Source organism: Cervus elaphus, chromosome 30 (genome assembly GCF_910594005.1).
Source record: "Cervus elaphus chromosome 30, mCerEla1.1, whole genome shotgun sequence".
NCBI classification, from domain to species: domain Eukaryota; kingdom Metazoa; phylum Chordata; class Mammalia; order Artiodactyla; family Cervidae; genus Cervus; species Cervus elaphus.
In genome coordinates this window covers 22,387,271-22,406,716 of record NC_057844.1, presented here as the reverse complement: position 1 = coordinate 22,406,716, position 19,446 = coordinate 22,387,271, and the positions used below count along the sequence as shown (strand labels likewise).

General features: G+C 48.1%; 1 protein-coding gene across 2 annotated transcripts in view; it reads left to right on the top strand.

Annotated features, from left to right (window-relative positions):
- The first annotated feature begins 5,952 nt into the window (after nt 1-5,952).
- The window catches only part of SLC25A15 (solute carrier family 25 member 15), a 31,322-nt gene continuing 17,828 nt past the window's right edge, over nt 5,953-19,446 (top strand). The window contains exons 1-3 of one of the 2 annotated variants that reach the window (XM_043891927.1): nt 5,953-6,088; nt 8,857-8,981; nt 16,516-16,774. In XM_043891927.1, coding sequence (XP_043747862.1) covers nt 8,927-8,981; nt 16,516-16,774 — 314 coding nt within the window. In that variant the 5' untranslated portion in view covers nt 5,953-6,088; nt 8,857-8,926. Of the gene's footprint in view, nt 6,103-8,856; nt 8,982-16,515; nt 16,775-19,446 lie in introns of both variants that reach the window. The other variant, XM_043891928.1, reaches the window with a different exon arrangement.

Below are 19,446 nucleotides of genomic sequence, written 5' to 3'. Positions count from 1 at the left end.
ATAGAACCAATGATAAGTATATTTTACAGCTCTTAATGATTGAAATAGAAAAAATAAACATAAAAAGAAATCACCTTTACAGTTATTTTATTTAAAAAATATATAAAATGTTTGCAATGCTTACTTTGGATAATTAATTTGCTAAGTATAAAAGATTTGCAAGTTTGGTAATGTTTTCCATTTACTATGAGACAAATTATTGTTCATTCTATCTCTCAAGCCATATTTTATGACCATTTTAAAAAATGGTTTTGATCTTAGATCTAACTGAAAGCATCATCAAAGAGTATGCATGTGGCCCTATGAGTTAATAATTGAATACTTCTGGCATTTAAAGCAAATTAGCCAGGACTACCCTAGTGGTCCAGTGGTTAAGACTTCACTTTCCAAAGCAGGGAGTTCAGGTTTGATCCCTAGTCAGGGGAATGCCTCATGGTCAAAAAACCAAAATATAAAACAGAAGCAATATTGGAACAAATTCAATAAAGACTTTAAAAAATGGCCTGCATCAGAATATCTTTAAAAAAAAATGGCAAAGTAATCGTTAGAAAAGTATCCATTGGAGATAGGCCCAGTTGTGGGAAAAGACACATGTGTACACAAACGTGAGCGTGCGCGCACACGCGCGCACACACACACACACACACACGCACGCACGCACACACACGCACACCCCAGAGAGAGAGAGAGAAAACTGTGTACACCAACAAATCTCTTACTGGCAAATTCTGCAACAATGATGCAATCCAACAGATTTATTACAAAGATTCAACAAGCAGTGACTAAAACCCACCATGGGCCAGGCCCTGGGCCAGGCAAGGCCCAAGTCACAACTTCCGGGCTTCAGTTGCAGATCACTGAGTAGAAACCTGAGAATTTAGCAGGTGGCTCTTGCCACATCCCGGCCCCACCTCCCAGCATTCCGTGCTTTATACTCTGGCAGAGCCAAACTGCTCCGGTTCCCCAGACGTGTTGTTCTGCTTCAAAGCTCTGTACCTTCAGACGTGGCCTTCCTCCATACCATGCCCCCCCAACTCACCCCCAGAATGCTCAGCCCATCTAGATCCGGCATGTGTCATGTTTTCTGGCTACTTGAAATCGTTTGAAAACCCTGCCTACATTCAAAGCATTTTCTAATAAGTGGGTCTTTCCTCTCTAAGACAGAAGCCAGAAAACCCCCACGTTCCCAGCCCCCTTTTACAGATCGGGGTCCAGACACGTGACCCAGGCTCCAATCATCAGCTGCACCCAAAGGAGAAACCCACTTGGAAATGAGAAAGGGGAGGCCGCGGACAGGGTGTGGCAGTGGCTTATCAGGCAAAGCTGGGAAAGAAGATGCTCGCTTTGGAAAAGCAGTAAAAAGAAGGCTGAGGCCTTGACGTAGATGGATCACGGGGACAAACTATACCATCAGATGGGACAGTGGAACCAACTATAACATCTAGAGCTCTTAGGAACTGCAGCATGGTTTCCACGGCTGACCGGCTCTGCAGTGGGTTTGAGGACTTGTTTCAAGGCTTCAGGGAGTATCATGTCCCCATTCAGCAGTCAGGAGAGTCACCCAGAATCTTTTTAACTGGCTGCTATTTTGCTCTGTCAGCTACAGTTAGCTTCTGCTGACTGTAAGAGCCCTGAGTGCTACATCAGCAGACTTTCATCTTCTTAAAAAAGACCACTTTGCCTTTCAAAACATAGCCCGATAGGGGGGTCTCCTAGAGGCCTCCCCTGAGATTCTCTTTTTCATCTTCTATTCATGCCCTTCTCTAAGATGCCACACCACTCACACCCCTTTGCCTCACATCTTCCCTGAATTATAATTATTTGGTTTTTCTTCTGCTTGGACTGAGGGCTCTTTGAAGCTTGCCATTGTCTCTTTCTTTCTTTTTTAAATATTTGGAAAACCCAAACAAACTCTCTTGACTGACCCAATATTTATTAGCTGGTCCTTTTCAGAAGAAGTTTACTGAAACCTGTTTTATATCAGTCATGGTAACTTCATTCTCTTCCCAATGTTTATGTTTGGGGTAGCATAAGACCCAGTTCCAGACCAATGAAATATAAGGAGAAGTTTGACAGAGGGCTTCCAGGAAAAAAATTTTTTTCTCTGATAAAAAGTTGGTATGGGAGAATGCTTCCTGCCTTTGGATGTTGTGTGTGAAAATGTGATAGGCAGGGCTGTGGCAGCCATTTTGCGATCATGAGGAAAAGAAAAGACAAATATAGAAGTGGACCCAGATGCTTTCGAGCTGTTAAATTAACCAACCCTAGAACTTCCTATCTCTAGAAATATTTTTATATTCAAAGTAAATGTACTGACAGCTGGACATTCTATTACTTGTAGCCAAATATGTACTAAAACATATATGAGAATATGATTTTTTAAATTATGGCATAGTATTTCCTCTTATTGATAACCCATTAAAGTTTAACCATTTAGGGGCATTTCTCCTCATTCTTTGCTATAATAAATTATCTTTCACTTTTAACATATATTTTACCAATTCAAACGTAAGGCTCTTAAAACATGTATCTTAGCTGATTTTCTTATTTTTGCTTTTACCATTAAAAAACTGCCAAGGAAAAGATAAATTAAAAAATTGTCCCCCTTTAAAACATTGCCCTAACAATGCTTTCACAGGACACAAATTACCCTCCTCTACCACACTTATAGAAATCCAAACATATTTATTTCAAATACAAATTCTATTTGATTCAAAAAAAATTTGACGGTTTTCAATAAAAGTTACATCAGCAGCCAAAAATATTCAATGGGAGTTAAAATTGTGTGATCAAAGCATTTTCTTCTTTCTCATTAACAAAAGGTACCCTTGAATGAGAGATAATTTATAGTTCTGAATTATTTGCAGCTTCAATTAACACTTTGTTAAAACACACGCACATGGTGTCAGGGCCCAAAGACTTCAAGTGGTGAAATTATTTCTTCTTTTAGTATCATTAACCAGCACATTGTGAAATTCTGTTGAAACAGCAGAAGCTCCCTTTTCCATGTAGCCACTCTGTCTGTCGCCTCACCTCTGACCTGCGTCATACCTGCCCTCTCACCCCAGAGCCAGCTGCACTGATATCCTGGATTATGCAATCCCAAGTGCTGCACACAGATTCCTGGAGCAAAGAGGTCAGTGCATTGACTTCTTTGCTGTTTTGAACCTGGATTTGAAATACCATGGGGTTGACTAACCTCTACAGAGAGCAGTGATGCATGACTCCAAAACTCTCAAGAGGCCAACAGGTCCCTGGGGAATAACCCTTAGGAGGAACACTTTTATGATTTAATGGCAGTCAGGTGATTTTTCAATCTGTTCTCTGAGCTCCTGTGAGACGTTAAACCTTTTTACATCTACATATGTCTCTATTCCTAAAGCAAAGATAGCATATAGGGCCACCACTGTAAGAGGTGATTTTTAATAAAATTTTATGAAGGGAGATATTATGGAGCTCTTTCCAGGAGAAAGGGTTTCTGCAACCCTCTTGCTTTTCAGAGGAGGCCTTCTGGGAGATATTACTGTAGAGTGTAGCAGTTAACAATATGAACTCTGAGCCCCAGCTCTCCTCTTAGTAACTGCACAACATCAGTTAAGTCACTTGACCCCTCTAGGCCTCAGTTTCTTCACCTGCATCATTTTCCTGGCCATGCGGTAGTAAGCAAGACAGCAAGTGGAGAAGAAAACAGGTGAGAGTTTGTGCAAAAACGCAACTTTGTAGATAAGAGGTTAAAAGCTTGCACCGAAGTTTCCTGATTGCTTCTTAAGTTTATAGAATTGAGGCTGAGGGTTGTAAAGGAGACGTGAGAGAGAGAAGAAATGTAAAAGCCTTGGGGAGAATGATGAGAGTTAAGGTGCTAAAGCAAGACAGGACAAAATGTCAGGAGACCCTGATCTGGAGTAGAAGCACCACTGCCCACCCCCCACCCCCCACCCCCCATGCTGGACTGCTACTGCAGGCTCCCACAGCAGCGGGATTCAAAGGAGGCCACGATGCTGTCATGTGATAGCTGAGGTTTAGAAAGGTTAAATGACTCACTAAAGGTCATGGAGATTTTAACACAAGTGTCCTTGCTCCAAGTCCGGGGCTCTTTCTAATCTGTAACAGGAGGTCTAAGCCTACCTCTAGTTAGCTCCTTTGGGCCTCATGTTTCTGGTTTGCAAAAGCCACCAGGCCAGGTGCCACAGAAAGTGCCAGTCCTTTAGGACATTATACTGAAGTTTCTTCTCACTGGTTATGCTGCATGTCACTGGCCAAGTCGATCAAAATGCCCTGGCTTGTTTCTGTAATTAAATTATGCTCTGGAAGCTTGAGTTCTAAAGTGCTGATTCTGTGAGAAGATGACGGTTTTGTGCTGCATTGAGAAGGACTCCCATGCATGTATCAGGAGGTCTGACACCCTCACAGCACTTCCTCACCATCCCCCGCTCAGGTCTATTCAGCTGGGCATTCATGTTTATGCATTAACAGGTATTCAGTCACTCAGTTGTATCCAACTCTTTGTGAACCCATGGATCTGGAGCCAGGGATCGAACCCATCTCCTGAGTTGCAAGTGGATTCTTTACCCACTGAGTCACCTGGGAAGCCCTAACACAAGTCACCTCAAATATTTGTCACTGGCCCTCTCCAAAAAAAAAAAAAAAAAAAAATCAGGCTTCCCAGGTGGCGCTAGTGGTAAAGAACCTGCCTGCCAATGCAGCATAAGAGACATAAGAGAACCCATAAGAGACATGGGTTGGATCCCTGGGTTGGGAAGATCCCCTGGAGAAGGAAATGGCAACCCACTCCAGTATTCTTGCCTAGAGAATCCCATGGACAGAGGAGCCTGGCGGGCTACAGTCCATGGGGTCACAAAGAGACACGACTGAAGCGACTTAACATTTAGGACTCAGTCACCAAAAATCACTTAAGTTACATTGTCAGTAGTCCAACACCACATTCAAACAGGGCAGAAATGTAAAAGAAAAATGATAGCACAGTTTAAAGAAGAAAACAAGGTGTAGAAAAGGAAAATGAATTAATGACGTCTGAACCAAAGCACCAAGACCATGACTGTTAATGGAACAGCTGTGAGTCACAAATCAACACCCTCCCAAATGAGTGAGTCTTTGCCTGGGACACTAGAGAAAATTCCTTTACTCCCCTTGCACAACAGAAACCTTGAACTGTGCTTTTTAATAAAATGCCAGAGAAGTGCAGAAATAGTCTATAATTCATTGTGCTTAGTCATGCGCTTAGTCGCTCAGTCGTGTCCGACTCTTTTCGACCCCATGGACTGTACCCGGCCAGGCTCCTCTGTCCATGGAATTCTCCAGGCCCTCCTCCAGGGGATCTTCCCAACCTAAGGATGGAACCCAGGTCCCCTTCATTGCAGGCGGATTCTTTACTGTCTGAGATACCCATTGGAAACTATTCGTTAAAAAGACAAGAGTTAACAGTTTTCATTGGTGGGTGTGCTTTCCCCAAATGTCATCGGTGTAGGTTTCCTCGTGGAAGGCGGAATGGGAAATGTTTGGGGTTTTGTTTTTACCGGCAATAAGCGAATGTATTTTTCATCACTACCATTTCAGCACTTTGGGGCTCAATTATAACAAAATGAAGGTCTGAGCCCCGAGTCCCAGCCAAGTCAACATCCTTCAGACTTCAGTCACTGGTCTAACTCCAGGTACCCCCAGGCCCCGCCCTGAGATCGAGCTAGATACGAGCTCACCGCGGGCCTCCGGGAACCGAGCCGGCAGCAAAGCGACGTGGAGGCCCTGGCTCCCGACCGGCCCTCCCGCCCCGCCGCCCGGCCGGCTCCGCCCGCTCGCGGCCCCCGGCGGTCCCGGAGCCCGAGCGCGCGGCCGCGCCGCGCCGACTTCCGCTTCCCTGGCCGGCGGGCGGGAGGCGCTGCAGCCCCGGGCCCGCGCCGCCCGCCCCGGCCGCAGGGGCGCTCCGGAGCCCTGGGGGCCGCCCGCCGGCGGCAGTCGGGCGCGGGAGGCGGGGCTGGAGGGCTGGGCTGCGGCCGACGTGGGTGTTAAGCGGCCACCCCCGCCGCCGATCCAGAGCCGAGAGCGGGCGGCGGAGCGCGAGCAGGACGCGGTGGTGAGCGCAGCCCGGTCAGGCGCTCGCGGCTGCGGGGAACCGGCCGGGAGGGAGTGGGGAGCGGGCGGGCCTCGGCGCCCGGGCGGCGTGACCTTCCCGGGCGGCGGGGATCCGGAGTCCCCGGGCCCACACGCGCCGCCCACGTGCCTGGGGATCCCGCGGGCGCCCCTTTCCCGCGCTCCGCCCTGGACTTCCCCGTAGACCCTCGGGCCCCGCGGCCTCCTGCGCGCCGCGGTCACCGCCCGGGAAAGCTTGTCCTCCTTTGCCCCCTAGCCGTGTCACCCAGCCTCCTGGCTCCGCGCGGCGCCGGGCAGGGCGGAGGCGCGTATGAATGGGAGGCTCGGGCTGGTTGCTGGGCAGAGTCAGCGGGCGTTTAGAGTCGGGAAGAAGTTGGAAGTCGTCTCCCTAAGCTACCCCTTTGGGCGGACTGGGATCCCGAGCCCCTGAAGCCGGAGCTCCGGTCTCTCGGCTGCTAAGCGGCGAGACTGGTTTGCATCCTTGAGCCCGTGGGGCGCCCCTCTCTGGGCGCTCTGATGGCGGGCGGCCTCCCGTCACCCCAGCTTCGGCCTGAAGCTGGAATCTTCCCTAAGCTGTGATCTGGTGGGGGAAGGCGGGGGTCCTCGGATTCTCTCGCACGAGAAACAAATTTCCCCGAGGAATGGGAAATATACATGGGACTCCGGTGTAGTTTGAAAGAAGGATAAAAGGACGGCGCAAGGTTCAGTTTTTCTGTTTCTGTTGGTACCGAAGGCTCATGAATTAGTCTCTCAGGTTGATCAGTCCTGCCGCCCTCAAACCATATGTCTTCCTCAAGCCAAAGTCACGCATAGTTTGAAACAGTTGCTCACATCTTCTGAGTTAATCTCAGTTCCCATCACTGTTAACAGTCCTAATAATTCTATAAGTAGTTATGTGCAGAAGTTGATGTGTTTAAGTCTGACTTGCCTAAAAGGGTTAAATTCGCGTTGATGACATAGTACCATCTGCTATGCCCCTTTCTAAGGGAGAAATGTACCCTCCTGCCCCCGCCCCCCCCCCGGCAAATGAACCCCTTTGGATGCGCCCCATCTGTGGCTCCTTTTCCCTCTAAAATGCAGGGTTGAGTGCTTCGGTTTCTCCTTTTGACCAGGTGGGAATCGTCTGGAATTAAGTGTTGGTCGATAAGCACAGACCCAAAAGGCAAGACTTGTGTTGAATGCTGTTTGCGCAGACTTGTGTGGCCTTGGATGAGCTGTTGCCGTCCTCTGGCCTCAGTTTTTCCGTTTGGAAAAGGAGGAGATTGGATTAGGACCCTGATAGCCTTCTCTCGATACTGGATGGTCCCCGTCTTATCAGCATTAGTAATTGGCACTGCCCTTCCAGGCCTATAGGTAACATAAAGTTGGTGGTTTTTACATGTGAGTTAATTGCTTTATAAAGTGCTGTACTTTTGTTGTTGCTAGTTTTAAAACTTTTTTTAAAGCGAGATTCTTGGTGTCTGGTCATTGACAACATACTTTAAGTGGCTGAAAAACTTCTTGGAGGCTAAAATTATCTTCTGCTGGTGATTAGGGTGATGTTGGTATTCACGGAGCATCCAGCCCACCCACCCCCTCTGAGAGGTGGCCTGACCGGGTGTGATGTCTTAGGTGTGATGGTTAAAAAGTGTTCCTTGTTATTCACACGTAAGAATATTCTGTTAAAGAACCACCTCCTCTTTTCTAGTCAATATTTATTTAAGTCCTTGCCATGGCAGTGGTTGATTTTTTTTTTTTTTTTTGTCTAAAGGTAGAAAAGTAGGTCTGGTTTTCCCCAAGCTTCTAGACTCCAGCTCAAACCTACTGAATCAAGATCACCAGGAGATTGGCCTGGTTATTTGAATATTTAACAAGTGTCCCAGGTGATTCTTATCTAGCAAATTTGGGGGGCAATGGACCAGGTGTTGCTATTAATATGGGTAATACCAGGCATTATAAACTTCACCTAGGAGCAGTCCAGGCAGGCAGTATTTCTGGTCCCACTTGAAACCAATCACATCAGAATGAGCCTTTTAATCAAGTCCCCAGGTGATCTGTGTGCACATTTATGTTGAGAAGCTCTGGAGGGAAGTCTGATGACAAGAATATTTGGTGCTAATGTTTTGTAGTTCTAAGAACTCCTGGTGCGTATTCAGTCTATCATTGTATTTGTCCGATGTAGCTATTTCTGATTTCTCTCAGATTATGATAATATAGACCGAGACCTTGTATAGACAGGGGCCTCCAGCTTTAGGGGTCCAAGGGGCCCCCCTACTGGTGGCAGAGCAGGCATTCAGACCCAGGCAGGTGTCACTTGGCAGAGCTCCTAACTCATTACTTTTCAGACCTCCTGTTTTGTGGCATTCTCTCAGGTTCTCAGGCTGCTATCTGAATTTGGAACAGTGGATTGAGAGAGCAACCCAGGCCTCTGAAAAACTGGTTTGATGGGGCTTGTGATGTCTGCTTGGCTTGCTTGTTTGGCCTTTGTTTCTGAGAGTTTCAGAAAAGTTGGTTGAAGTGCCCTCATCTGTTGTTGGAGCACTGATACTCAGGCAAGGTTTTCAATCTCTGTGCTTTTTATGGGGAGGTGGTGGGTGGGGAGAAGGGGAGGCTGATGACTGAGCTGCTCTGACCCCCTTAGCCCCCTCCTCTGGAGCCACGCAGAGCCAGTTTCCCAGTTCCGTGAGGTTCAAGTGCAGTAGCTGGGCAGCAGGCCTAGAGAAAGGGCGGCTGCAGAGGCCCAACTGATGGTGAGCTCTGGCTTCCTCCCAGGGATATGAGGTGCCTGTCATAAGCTCCAGAGAGTCACCCTCCACAGAGCCCAGCAGAGGAGCGGGAGAATATGAAATCCAACCCTGCCATCCAAGCTGCCATCGACCTCACGGCTGGGGCCGCAGGTAAGGCCAGAGAAAACCCCATTCTCTGATCCTCAGGTACCTTCTGCGAATGAGATCCAGTGAGCACATTGCCTCTGTCACTCCAGGACCTTGTAATGAAACTGCTTAATGGGAGTGTAATAGTGTGTGGCAGTTACAACAGAAGGTAGGCGTTACATATATACCATGGAATGATACTCAGCTGTAAAAAAGAACACATTTGAGTGAGTCCTAACAAGGTAGATGAACTAGAGCCTATTATACACAGTGAAGTAATTCAGAAAGAGAAAAATATCATATATTAACGCATATATATATATATGGGATCTAGAAAGATGGTACTGATGAACAACTTTTTGCAGGGCAGCCGTGGAGAAGCAGACAGAGAACAGGCTTGTGGACACAATGGGGGAAGGAGACGGTGGGACACTTTGAGAGAACAGCCTGGAAACATATCCATCATCATATGTAAAATAGCCGGTGGGAATTGGCTGTATGATGCAGGGAGCTCAACCCGGTCCTCTGTGACAACTTGGAGGAGTGGGATGGGGTGGAGAGAGTTTCAAGAGGGCGGGGACATGTATGCCTATGGCTGATTCATATTGATGTATAGCAGAAACCAACAGAATACTGTGAAGCATTTATCCTCCAATTAAAAAAGTTTTTTAATTGACAAAAATAAAAAGACAAAAGGTAAACCAACTAGGAGTCAGGGTAAAGGGTGGGAATGTCCCTGGTTCACAGCTGGAAGCCTGTGAGATCACAGCTCAGAGCTGAAGCCACATGTCCATTGCCGCGTGGCTGGGATCCACAGGATTCTACTCCTGGCCTGGCAGTCTCCAGAGCCCTTGTATGCAGAAGTAACGCTGCACCATTTCTCCAGGGAAACCCCGGAGACTGTCTTTACTGCTGCTCAGGAGGGCAAGGAAACCCTTAGAAATGTCTTTGGTGAATAAGACTGGCTTTTGACTGTGTCTTAAAGGCCTGAAAGGGAAGGAGAGGCCTGGCCGGGGAGTGGTGGATGTGGTGAGTGCCAGGGTAGACTCTGGCCCCCGCCCCCGCGCCCCGACAACTCCCCTCCCAGGCACCAGCAAGCTCTGGGCCGCGCCTGCCACGCAGGCCACTCTTCAGAAAGGCCGTCTTTACTCAGTGAGAGGCAGATGACAGAATTCCAAGTGCCTGAGTGATGACTTGGTTCTTTGGATTCCTGGATGATTTTATGGCCGGAGAAGCGCTGGAATGCCCACCACTTACTTTCCCAGTGGAAACCCTGACTGCTCCTCGCCTCCCTCACTGAATCTTGTCACTGCTTCCTGGGGCAGAGAGGCCAGGGGAGTGGGTTACCCCTCGTCCTCTTGTCTGGGGGGGCCTCCCAGGTCAGCAGATGAAGGGCAGTTAGAAGGCCGCCTGCTCTCATCCTGTTGCCTTAGTCGTGAAAAAGAAATCAGGGGTTCAGGGAAGCTCACAGTATTTTTCCATGAACCAGAGATGGGCCAAAGTAGGCTCACGAGGAAGTCTGGAGACGGTACACTGCAGGCTGATAAGAGGTGCGGGCAGGGGCGCTCCCAGGTCAGAGACCACGAGGAGGAGCGGGGTGCGGTGCTGGAGGGGGATGGGAGACTAAGGGCTGTCTGGGTTCCATCCCGTGCCCTCTCGCATGCTGAGTGCCGTGGGATTGAGCCCCCCGGCCCTGCGCACTGTCCCCTCTCTGTCCCTTTAACCCCTGCCCCGTGTCATTCACTGGCAGAGGACGCTAACTTTGGCAACCGTGGGCCCAGCTGCCTGCCTCTGCCCACCTCATGCCCTCCTGTGAGTCTCTGTGCTCAGTTCGTGTCTCTGCAGTAGGAGTGCGTTTCACCCCATGGGGGAAGCTCAGTTTTTGGGATTCTGTGTCTTTTTCAGTCAGTCTGTCAAAGATGAAAGATCTGTTGTAATAGAATTAAAGCATTTTTGCTTTTCCTGGAAAGGACAGGACAGGCATTTGAGTACTGCATTCATAACTGTATCTGCATCCATAATAGTAATCTGTAAAGATGTACATTGCAACAGTATTGTCCAGAGTCTGGCTGTGTAAGGCATTTGCCAGTACACATGCTTTTTTTTTTTTAACATGTATCAGGCCCGTATAGTAATATTTAAAGATGTAAATTGCAACAATATTGTCAGGAACCTGGCTGAGTAAGGCATTTGCCAGTACACATACTTTTTTACAGTGGTGTTAACATGTATCAGGCCCTTATACATACTAGCATTTATTTTTTCTGCTAACTGTGGGTAGGTGTTCCTTCCTGCACTGCAAACCCAGGGTCGCCCCTCACTGATGTAATACCACCCTGGTTGTCTTGACATCTGAGGTCAGCAGGCTTCCTGGGTGCTAAGGCTGTGAGACAGCAGGCAGAGGAGGTCCCTCGTGGTGACCTGAGAACTCCCCCTGTGTGAATGGGAAGCAGCCGTCCCATTTTTGAGAGGTTTCAGCCTTTGAGTGATGGAGCTAGAAGGGCCTTTAGAGACCCTTGACTCTAATGCTCTTGTATGTGTAGAAAAGGGGCCCAGGGAGGGATAGTGGATTTGTTCAAGGCTGCACAGCTGTTAATAGATGGTGTAAATAAAGACAGGGCGAGGACCTTGGCTGCCTGGTTCCTTGTCCCGTTCTGTCATCTTTGTTCCGCTGCTACATGATGGCCAATAGCGTCCCCCAGAGGTGGGGATTCCTTTGGAGGCTTCACCGCCCCAGCTCTCTGGGGAAACTGGTGGGCTTTGGGATTTCTCTGTGGCCGTTGCCAGGAGCAGAGGACCCCTAGTGCTCTGTAGATATGGACCACCATGGAAGTGACGTGTGGCAGAGCAGAGGCAGCCGTGGTTGGAGGTGATGTGGGTGTAGCGTCCCGGTGTTCTCTGGCGTGTGTGTCTTCTAGACAAACCTCCTCCATCAAGCAGGGTTTCAGGCCAGCTCGTCTACCCTAAAGCGCAGCTTCCGTGTCTGAAGCTGCTGTAGGAGCGATGCCAGGAAAGGATCGAGAGGCCCGGGCAGCTGGTTGGGGAGGATTTGAAGGCAGTTGGTTAGGTAATTGGATCTCAAAAGTTAAATCCCCTTAAAGGGAAACCTTAGTGGCACGTGAAGGTTTAGTAGCTTCACAACTATCAACATAAAATGATGCATTCTTTCCCCAGACTGCTCTGTTGCAATGTGCCTTGCTTAAGTAGTCGGGAAAGTGGCATTTTATTTTTATTTTTTGGCATGTGGGATCCTAGTTCCCCAACCAGGGATGGAAGCCACACCACCTGTTGTAAATGGTGTTAGTCATACAGTCTTGAGTGCCCGACTCTTTGCGACCCCATGGGCTGTAGCCCGCCAGGGTCCTCTGTCCATGGGATTCTCCAGGCAAGAATACTGGAGTGGGTAGCCATTCCCTCCTCCAGGGGATCTTCCTGACCTAGCGATCGAACCCCAGTCTCCTGCATTGCAGGCAGATTCTTCACTGTCTTGAGTTAGGAAGTCCTAACAACTGAACTGCCAGGGAAGTCCCCAAAATGTGGCATTTTTAGATCACTGAGGTTTATCCTTTCAAATGCCAAAATTAACCACAAACCAAAAGCGCTTTTTGGTTGGAATATTTTGAAAATGACATGCCCATCTGCACCACTCAGGGGCACACTGACTGATCGCCTCCAGTGGGTTGGAGGCTGTCCTTTCTGCGTGGGTGGGCAGGTGGCCAGGTCCTTCCGGGTGAGGGTCTGTTCTCCATGTCCACCGTGGCCCTCCATGAGTGCTGTCCATCACCCCCATCACCGTCCCAGCCCTGGTGGATTTCCTCCAGTCTGTCACCTGCTGGCTCCACTGTGTGGAGGACTGAAATCCACAGCCGCAACCTTGAGAAGATGTAGGTGGCAACACATCTCCTGCAGAGGAAAGTGCCGCAGTGACACCGACACAAAAGTGCAGAGAATGGGCCCCTTTGTTTTCTTTTTTGGGGACTGTGCTGAGTCTTCATTGAAGCACACGGGCTTCTCTAGTTGTGACCTGTGGGCTTAGTTGCCCGACTAGGGATCAAATTGTGCCTTGGAATGTCAACCACTGGACCGCCAGGGAAGTCCCCCTTTTGTTTCTTTTTTATTTTTTTTAATGAACTTTTAAAAATTATTAATTTTTTTTTTATTGGAGGAACCCCCTCCTGTTTCTTATGGAGAGCAAGATGATCAGAGGTCTGAGCTCTAGGCAAGTAGGGAAAGAGAGAATTCCTGTAAATTATTCATAACTTTGTAGACTCGATGGGTATGAGGACCGTCTTGGTCTTGGGTTAGTGCTGGTGTTCGGAATAGTTATCACCTCCTTGAGCAGGGCGTGATGAGTGCCATGACTGTGTCATTTGTCTGAGCTTCCCTGGAGGCTCAGTGGTACAGAATCCGCCTGCAGTGCAGAAGAGGCAGAGATGAGAGTTTGATCCCTGGGTCAGGAAGATCCCCTGGAGAAGGAAATGGCAACCCACTCCAGTATTCTTGCTGGGAAAATCCCACAGATAGAGGAGCCTGGCAGGCTACAGTCCACCAGGTCGCAAAAGAAGTGGACATGACTGAGAGACTAAACAGCCACAAGTTACATAGGAAGTTAGCTTGCATCCATGGAAGAAGGGAGAGAACTGTAGGTAGCATTGGAAAGTACATTAGCCTCCTACTTTGTCCCTGTTGGAAACTTATGGATAAGCAGCAAATGGGTACTATGGCAACCCAGATGTCTGCGCAGTTCAGGATGGTTGGGTGAAAATATAGGAAACTCCTGGTTAGGATAGAATTTTAATGCTCTGAATTAAATGCTTTATTCCATGTAGCCCCATCTAGGCTGTCAGGATTATGAACCTGCTTTAAAAATTCTGACATTCACCTCTTCTTTTGAAATGATTATTTTTGACATAGAGAAGCAGTGGCACCCCACTCCAGTACTCTTCTTGCCTGGAAAATCCCATGGACGGAGGAGCCTGGTATGCTGCAGTCCGTGGGGTCACTAAGAGTCAGACACGACTGAGCGACTTCACTTTCACTTTTCACTTTCATGCATTGGAGAAGGAAATGGCAACCCACTCCAGTGTTCTTGCCTGGAGGAGCCTGGTTTGCTGCAGTCCGTGGGGTCACTAAGAGTCAGACACGACTGAGCGACTTCACTTTCACTTTTCACTTTCATGCATTGGAGAAGGAAATGGCAACCCACTCCAGTGTTCTTGCCTGGAGAATCCCAGGGACGGCGGAGCCTGGTGGGCTGCCGTCTATGGGGTCGCACAGAGTCAGACATGACTGAAGCGACTTAGCAGCAGCAGGATCTTATTTCATTCTAGCCCATCAGTACCTGGGAGAGAATGACTCTAATTATGGTAACGTCTTATTAAATTATATTCCACTAATTCAGGACTGGTGATGGTGTGAGATGATGGTGCGGCAGGACAAAAGCAGAAACGTGTCATTGCTCTCCTAGAAGGGAGGAGCAATGGTGATAGGATCATGGAGACCCTACCTGTGCTTGCTTAACAGTTCAGTTTTCAGACTCTTGGGAAATGTTCATCTACCAGTAATTGGGAGTTATTCCTAATAGCCCTCCCTCCATCTCTATTTTCCACAGCATAGTTGGAACTTATTATGTAACTTATTATGTCAAAGCTGTGAAATTACGTTTCCGAAATGCTTTATGTCAGCCGTCTCCGGTTGGTTTTGTCTTTAAATTGGAGGATAACTGCTTCACAGTGTCGTTAGTTTCTGCTGTACAACGACATGAGTCAGCCACATGTATACACACATCCCCTCCCTCTTGAGTCTCCGTCCCACCCCTCTAGGTCACCTCAGAGCACCGAGCTGAGCTCCCAGCTATCAGCAGCTTCCCACTAGCTGTCTCTTTTACACATGGTTGTGTATGTACATCAGTGCTACACTCTCAATTTGCCTCACCTTCCCTGTGTCCACAAGTCTGTTCTCTATATCTGTGTCTCTATTCCTGCCCTACAAATAGGTTCATCAGTACCATTTTTCTAGAGTCCATATATATATACATTAATACACATTATTTGTTTTTCTGGCTTCATTCTCTAGGTTCATCCACGTCACTGCAAATGACTCAGTTTCATTCCTTTTTATGGCTAAGTAATATTCCATTGTATATATGTATCACATCTTCTTTATCCATTCATCTGTCTGTGGACATTTAGGTTGCTTGCCTTCTCTTTAACTTTGCAGAGGCTTTAATAACCTCATCCAATGGTTGTGTGTCCTGGCACAAGTAGGGGACCTCCTGGCCCAAGGGGAGGTAGAAGCGTTCACCAGGGACAGTTCCCCAAATGCTCACCCAGTCCAGGGTCTGGGGATAGCACAGGGTTTATGTTGTTGTTCGGTTGCTAAGCTGTGTCTGACTATTTGTGACCCCATGGACTGCAGCACGCCAGGCTTCCCTATCCTTCACTATCTCCTGGAATTTTCTCAAACTCATGTCTGTTGAGTCAGTGGTGCCATCCAACCATTTCATCCTTTGTCACCCCATTCTCCTCTTGCCCTCACGCTTTTCCCAGCATCAGGGTCTTTTCCAAAGAGTTACAGGGTTTATAGATCATTCTCTTCCTCACGTCAGAGTTATAATTGAATGCAATTTAGATTTTGCTGTATTTAATACTCTTAACCGTATGCTGCTGCTGCTAAGTCGCTTCAGTCGTGTCCAACTCTGTGCGACCCCATAGACAGCAGCCCATCAGGCTCCTCTGTCCTTGGGATTCTCCAGGCAAGAATACTGGAGTGGGTTGCCATTTCCTTCTCCCGTGCATGCATGCATGCTCCTTCTGCAATAAAAGCATATAAATATGTATGCTAAGCAAAGTAAGTTTCAATCCAGTTCCTGTCTGAATACAAATCATTAATTGGCAGAGTCCAGATAAGAGGTTTTCCCATAGGGTCGAACATTTAGCTCTCTGGGGACTAATTAGGCTCTTTGTTTTCTCTCTCTGTGGCCTAGTCTCCTGTTATTTTTCTGATAGTCATCAGGACCACGGGGCAACAGACAGAGGAGTCATGAACTCTTTCCAGGCCGTTCCTCTCCCCTTCCTTCTATGTGGACGCACACACAGTTAACCCCTATAAATTAACCGCTGGTGTAGCAACCACAGTGTTAGACCCTTATCCTAATCCTCATGCTATGCCGGTAGGGAACTGAGGCTCAGAAGTCACATCGCTTGTCCTGGATCTCACAGCAGAGTCAGGCTTCAACCCCAGGTGCCTCTGAGCGATGCTCCTGAACACACGTCCCACCTTCATATCAATCAGTGGCTCTGATTGTTGAACACGTCCTTCTCCCCTGCTGAGTGTGAGCTCCTTCAGGGCTGGGCAGGGGACCCAGCACACAGGGAACCCCCTAGAAGTTTTACTGAACTGGGCTAGAAGGTCTTAGGGGGAGAAGAGGTCAAATAAGATGACGCAGAGGTTAGCCTGGGGGTGGTCTGCCTGTCCCTCATCTCCGAGCGTCCCCGGGGCTGTACCCTGCCGCACGGACATGGACTCGGGCCGGACAAGGACTCTGTCCTGGTTACAGGGGGCACAGCATGTGTCCTGACTGGGCAGCCCTTCGACACCATGAAGGTGAAGATGCAGACGTTCCCCGACCTATACCGGGGCCTCGCCGACTGCTGCCTCAAGACCTACTCCCAAACGGGCTTCTGGGGCTTCTACAAGGGCACCAGCCCCGCGCTCATTGCCAACATCGCCGAGAACTCCGTCCTCTTCATGTGCTACGGCTTCTGCCAGCAGGTGGTGCGGAAAGTGGCTGGGCTGGACCGGCAGGCGAAGCTGAGGTGAGTTGAGGGCACTGACCCTCTTTGTTTGAAAACCAGCACTTATTTGGCCAAGAGCTTTAAGAGACCTTATTGGGAAGAACATTTCCATTTTTTTTTGTTTTACCAGTAACCACTTTCTTGATTCTGAAGTGATCCATCACTGTCATAGGAAACTGGGCAAGCACATACATATGTGTTATGTAAAAGAGTTGCCCACAATCCACCACGGAGAACCAGCCACCCTCACCTTCCTCCCATTCTTCAGGAAGATGCTTTTCTTTTTTAAGGATTATTTTTCTTTTCTTTTCTTATTAGTTTGTTTTTTTTTTGGTTCAGCTAGGTCTTCATTGCTATGCTGGGGCTTTCTCTTGTTGCAGAGAGTGAGGGGGCTACTCTTCATTGGGGTACGCAGGCTTCTCATTGCAGTGGCTTCTCTTATTGTGGAACACAGGCTCTCGGCACACGGGCATCAGTAATTACGTGGACTCAGTGGTTGCAGCACATGGGCTTGGTTGCTCCATGGCATGTGAAATCTTCCTGGACCAGGGATTGAACCCGTGTCCCCTGCCTTGGCAGGCATATTCCTATCCACTGTATCACTAGGGAAGTCCAGTTTTTTCCTTTCAATTGGAGCATAGTTCATTGACAATGTTGTTAGCTTCAGGTGCATAGCAAAGTGAATCAGTTATACATATATCCATTCTTTTTCAGACTGTTTTCCTACATAGGTTATTACAAAATATTGAGTAGAGTTCCCTGTGCTATACAGTAGGACCTTGTTGGTTATCTATTTTATACACAGTAGTGTGTGTATGTTCATCCCAATCTCCTAATTTATCCCTCCTGCCTCCATTTCCCCGTTAGTAATTAGAAGTTTGATTCTACAATCTGTGAGTCTGTTTCTGCTTTGTAAATAAGTTCACTTGTGCCGTTTTTAAAAATTAGATTCCACCTGTAAGTGGCATCATGTGCTATTTGGGGAACACGCTTTTCAAATGCTGCTTGTGGGTGCCACTTCTCGAGACAGAAGTGTAGAACTTAAACCAGAGATCCGACTTGTGATCTGAGTTTTGGGTTCCACGTCATCAGCAAAATGCAGTCAAAGAGGTTTGAGGAGGAAGTTGGAATCTTAAGAAGGGTCAGAGCGTCTGAGAAGATGCAGGTAAGGGTCTGTTTCCTTGGCCACGTGTTCCCCAAACATCAGACTGGCGTGTGCTTGGTCGTCTCTTGGGTATTTATTATACAGAGATTAAAGGAATTTGGAAAGCACTGGGACATTAACCGTTTGCTGTTTTGAACATTGATTTATTTTATTATTGTTTTCTAAATATTTCTTTTTGGCTGCGTTGGGTCCTTGTTGCTGCTCACAGGCTTTCTCTAGTTGGGGCAAGTAAGGGCTACTCTTTGTTGAAATGCACGGGCTTCTCATTGAGGAGGCTGCTCTTCTTGCAGAGCACAGGCTGTCCGGCACGGGGGCTTCAGTAATTGCAGCTCCCAGGCTAAAGAGCGCAGGCTTGGTCATTGTGGAGCATGGACTTGCCCTGTGGCATGTGGGATCTTCCCACACCAGTAATCTAACTGGTGTCCCTTGCATTGCAAGGCAGACTCTTAACCACTGGACCACCAGGGAAGCCCTGATTTATTTTGTATCATTTAAAAGCATTCTTAGCTTCATGGTTGCAGAGGACAGTCTTGGCTGGGTTTTTTGGTGGGAATTTGAGATCCTGTTGAAACCAAAGGTCCCATGTGGCTACAGTAGGTTCCCTTTGTACAAAAGTCTTCTCTGCAGTTCCCTGGAGAGGTGCCTGTTTATAGGCAGCCATTTTATCTTGATGGATGGAACTTGTTGTTTTTTTTTTAAGGCTCGGGACTGGATGAAATCACCCAGGGAGACATGTTAGTAGCACTGAGCATGGATCCTAGGATCATCCAGCAAGGAGGGGTCAGGAAAAAAGACGAAGTAAAAAAATAAGCAGAAGCCAAAAAAGGAGAATGTGGTGTCCCATGTAGAGACAGACAGGAAGGACACAGCTGTGACTGGAGCTCTTCCCACTCGAGGGAGAGACTTTTTAGCTGAAAAAACCTGTAACTTTAGTCTCCTTTAGCATCCTTGGTACTGCTAGTGGTAAAGAACCTGCCTGCCAATTCAGGAGACAAAATGAGATGTGGGTTCGATCCCTGGGTCGGGAAGACCCCCTGCAGGAGGGCATCGCAACCCACTCCAGTATTCTTGCCTGGAGAATCCCATAGATAGAGTAGCCTGGAGGGCTACAAGTTCACGGGGTTGCAAAGAGTCAGACACGACTGAAACGACATAGCGTAGCATTCTTGGAGAAGGACTGAGTAACCGCAGGAGATTCGGAGCAGGTCCTGCAGTGAAGAAATCTTCCTGTTTCGCTTGGCTTAACCAGCACCTTTGCCTTTTTTTAAAACAGGAAAAAGAAATAATTTTATTTATTTCTGTCTACGCTGGGTTGTCTTTGCTGTACCGGCTTTTCTCTAGTTGGGAGCAGGGGCTACTCTGTGCGGCGGCTTCCCTTGTTGCGGAGCACAGGCTCCAGGGCACGTGGACGTCAGTAGTTGCAGCTCCAGGGCTCTAGAGCTCCGGCTCCCTAGTTGTGCTTAGTTACTCTTTGGCAGGTGGGATCCTCCCAGACCAGGGATCAAACCCACATCTCCTACCTTGGCAG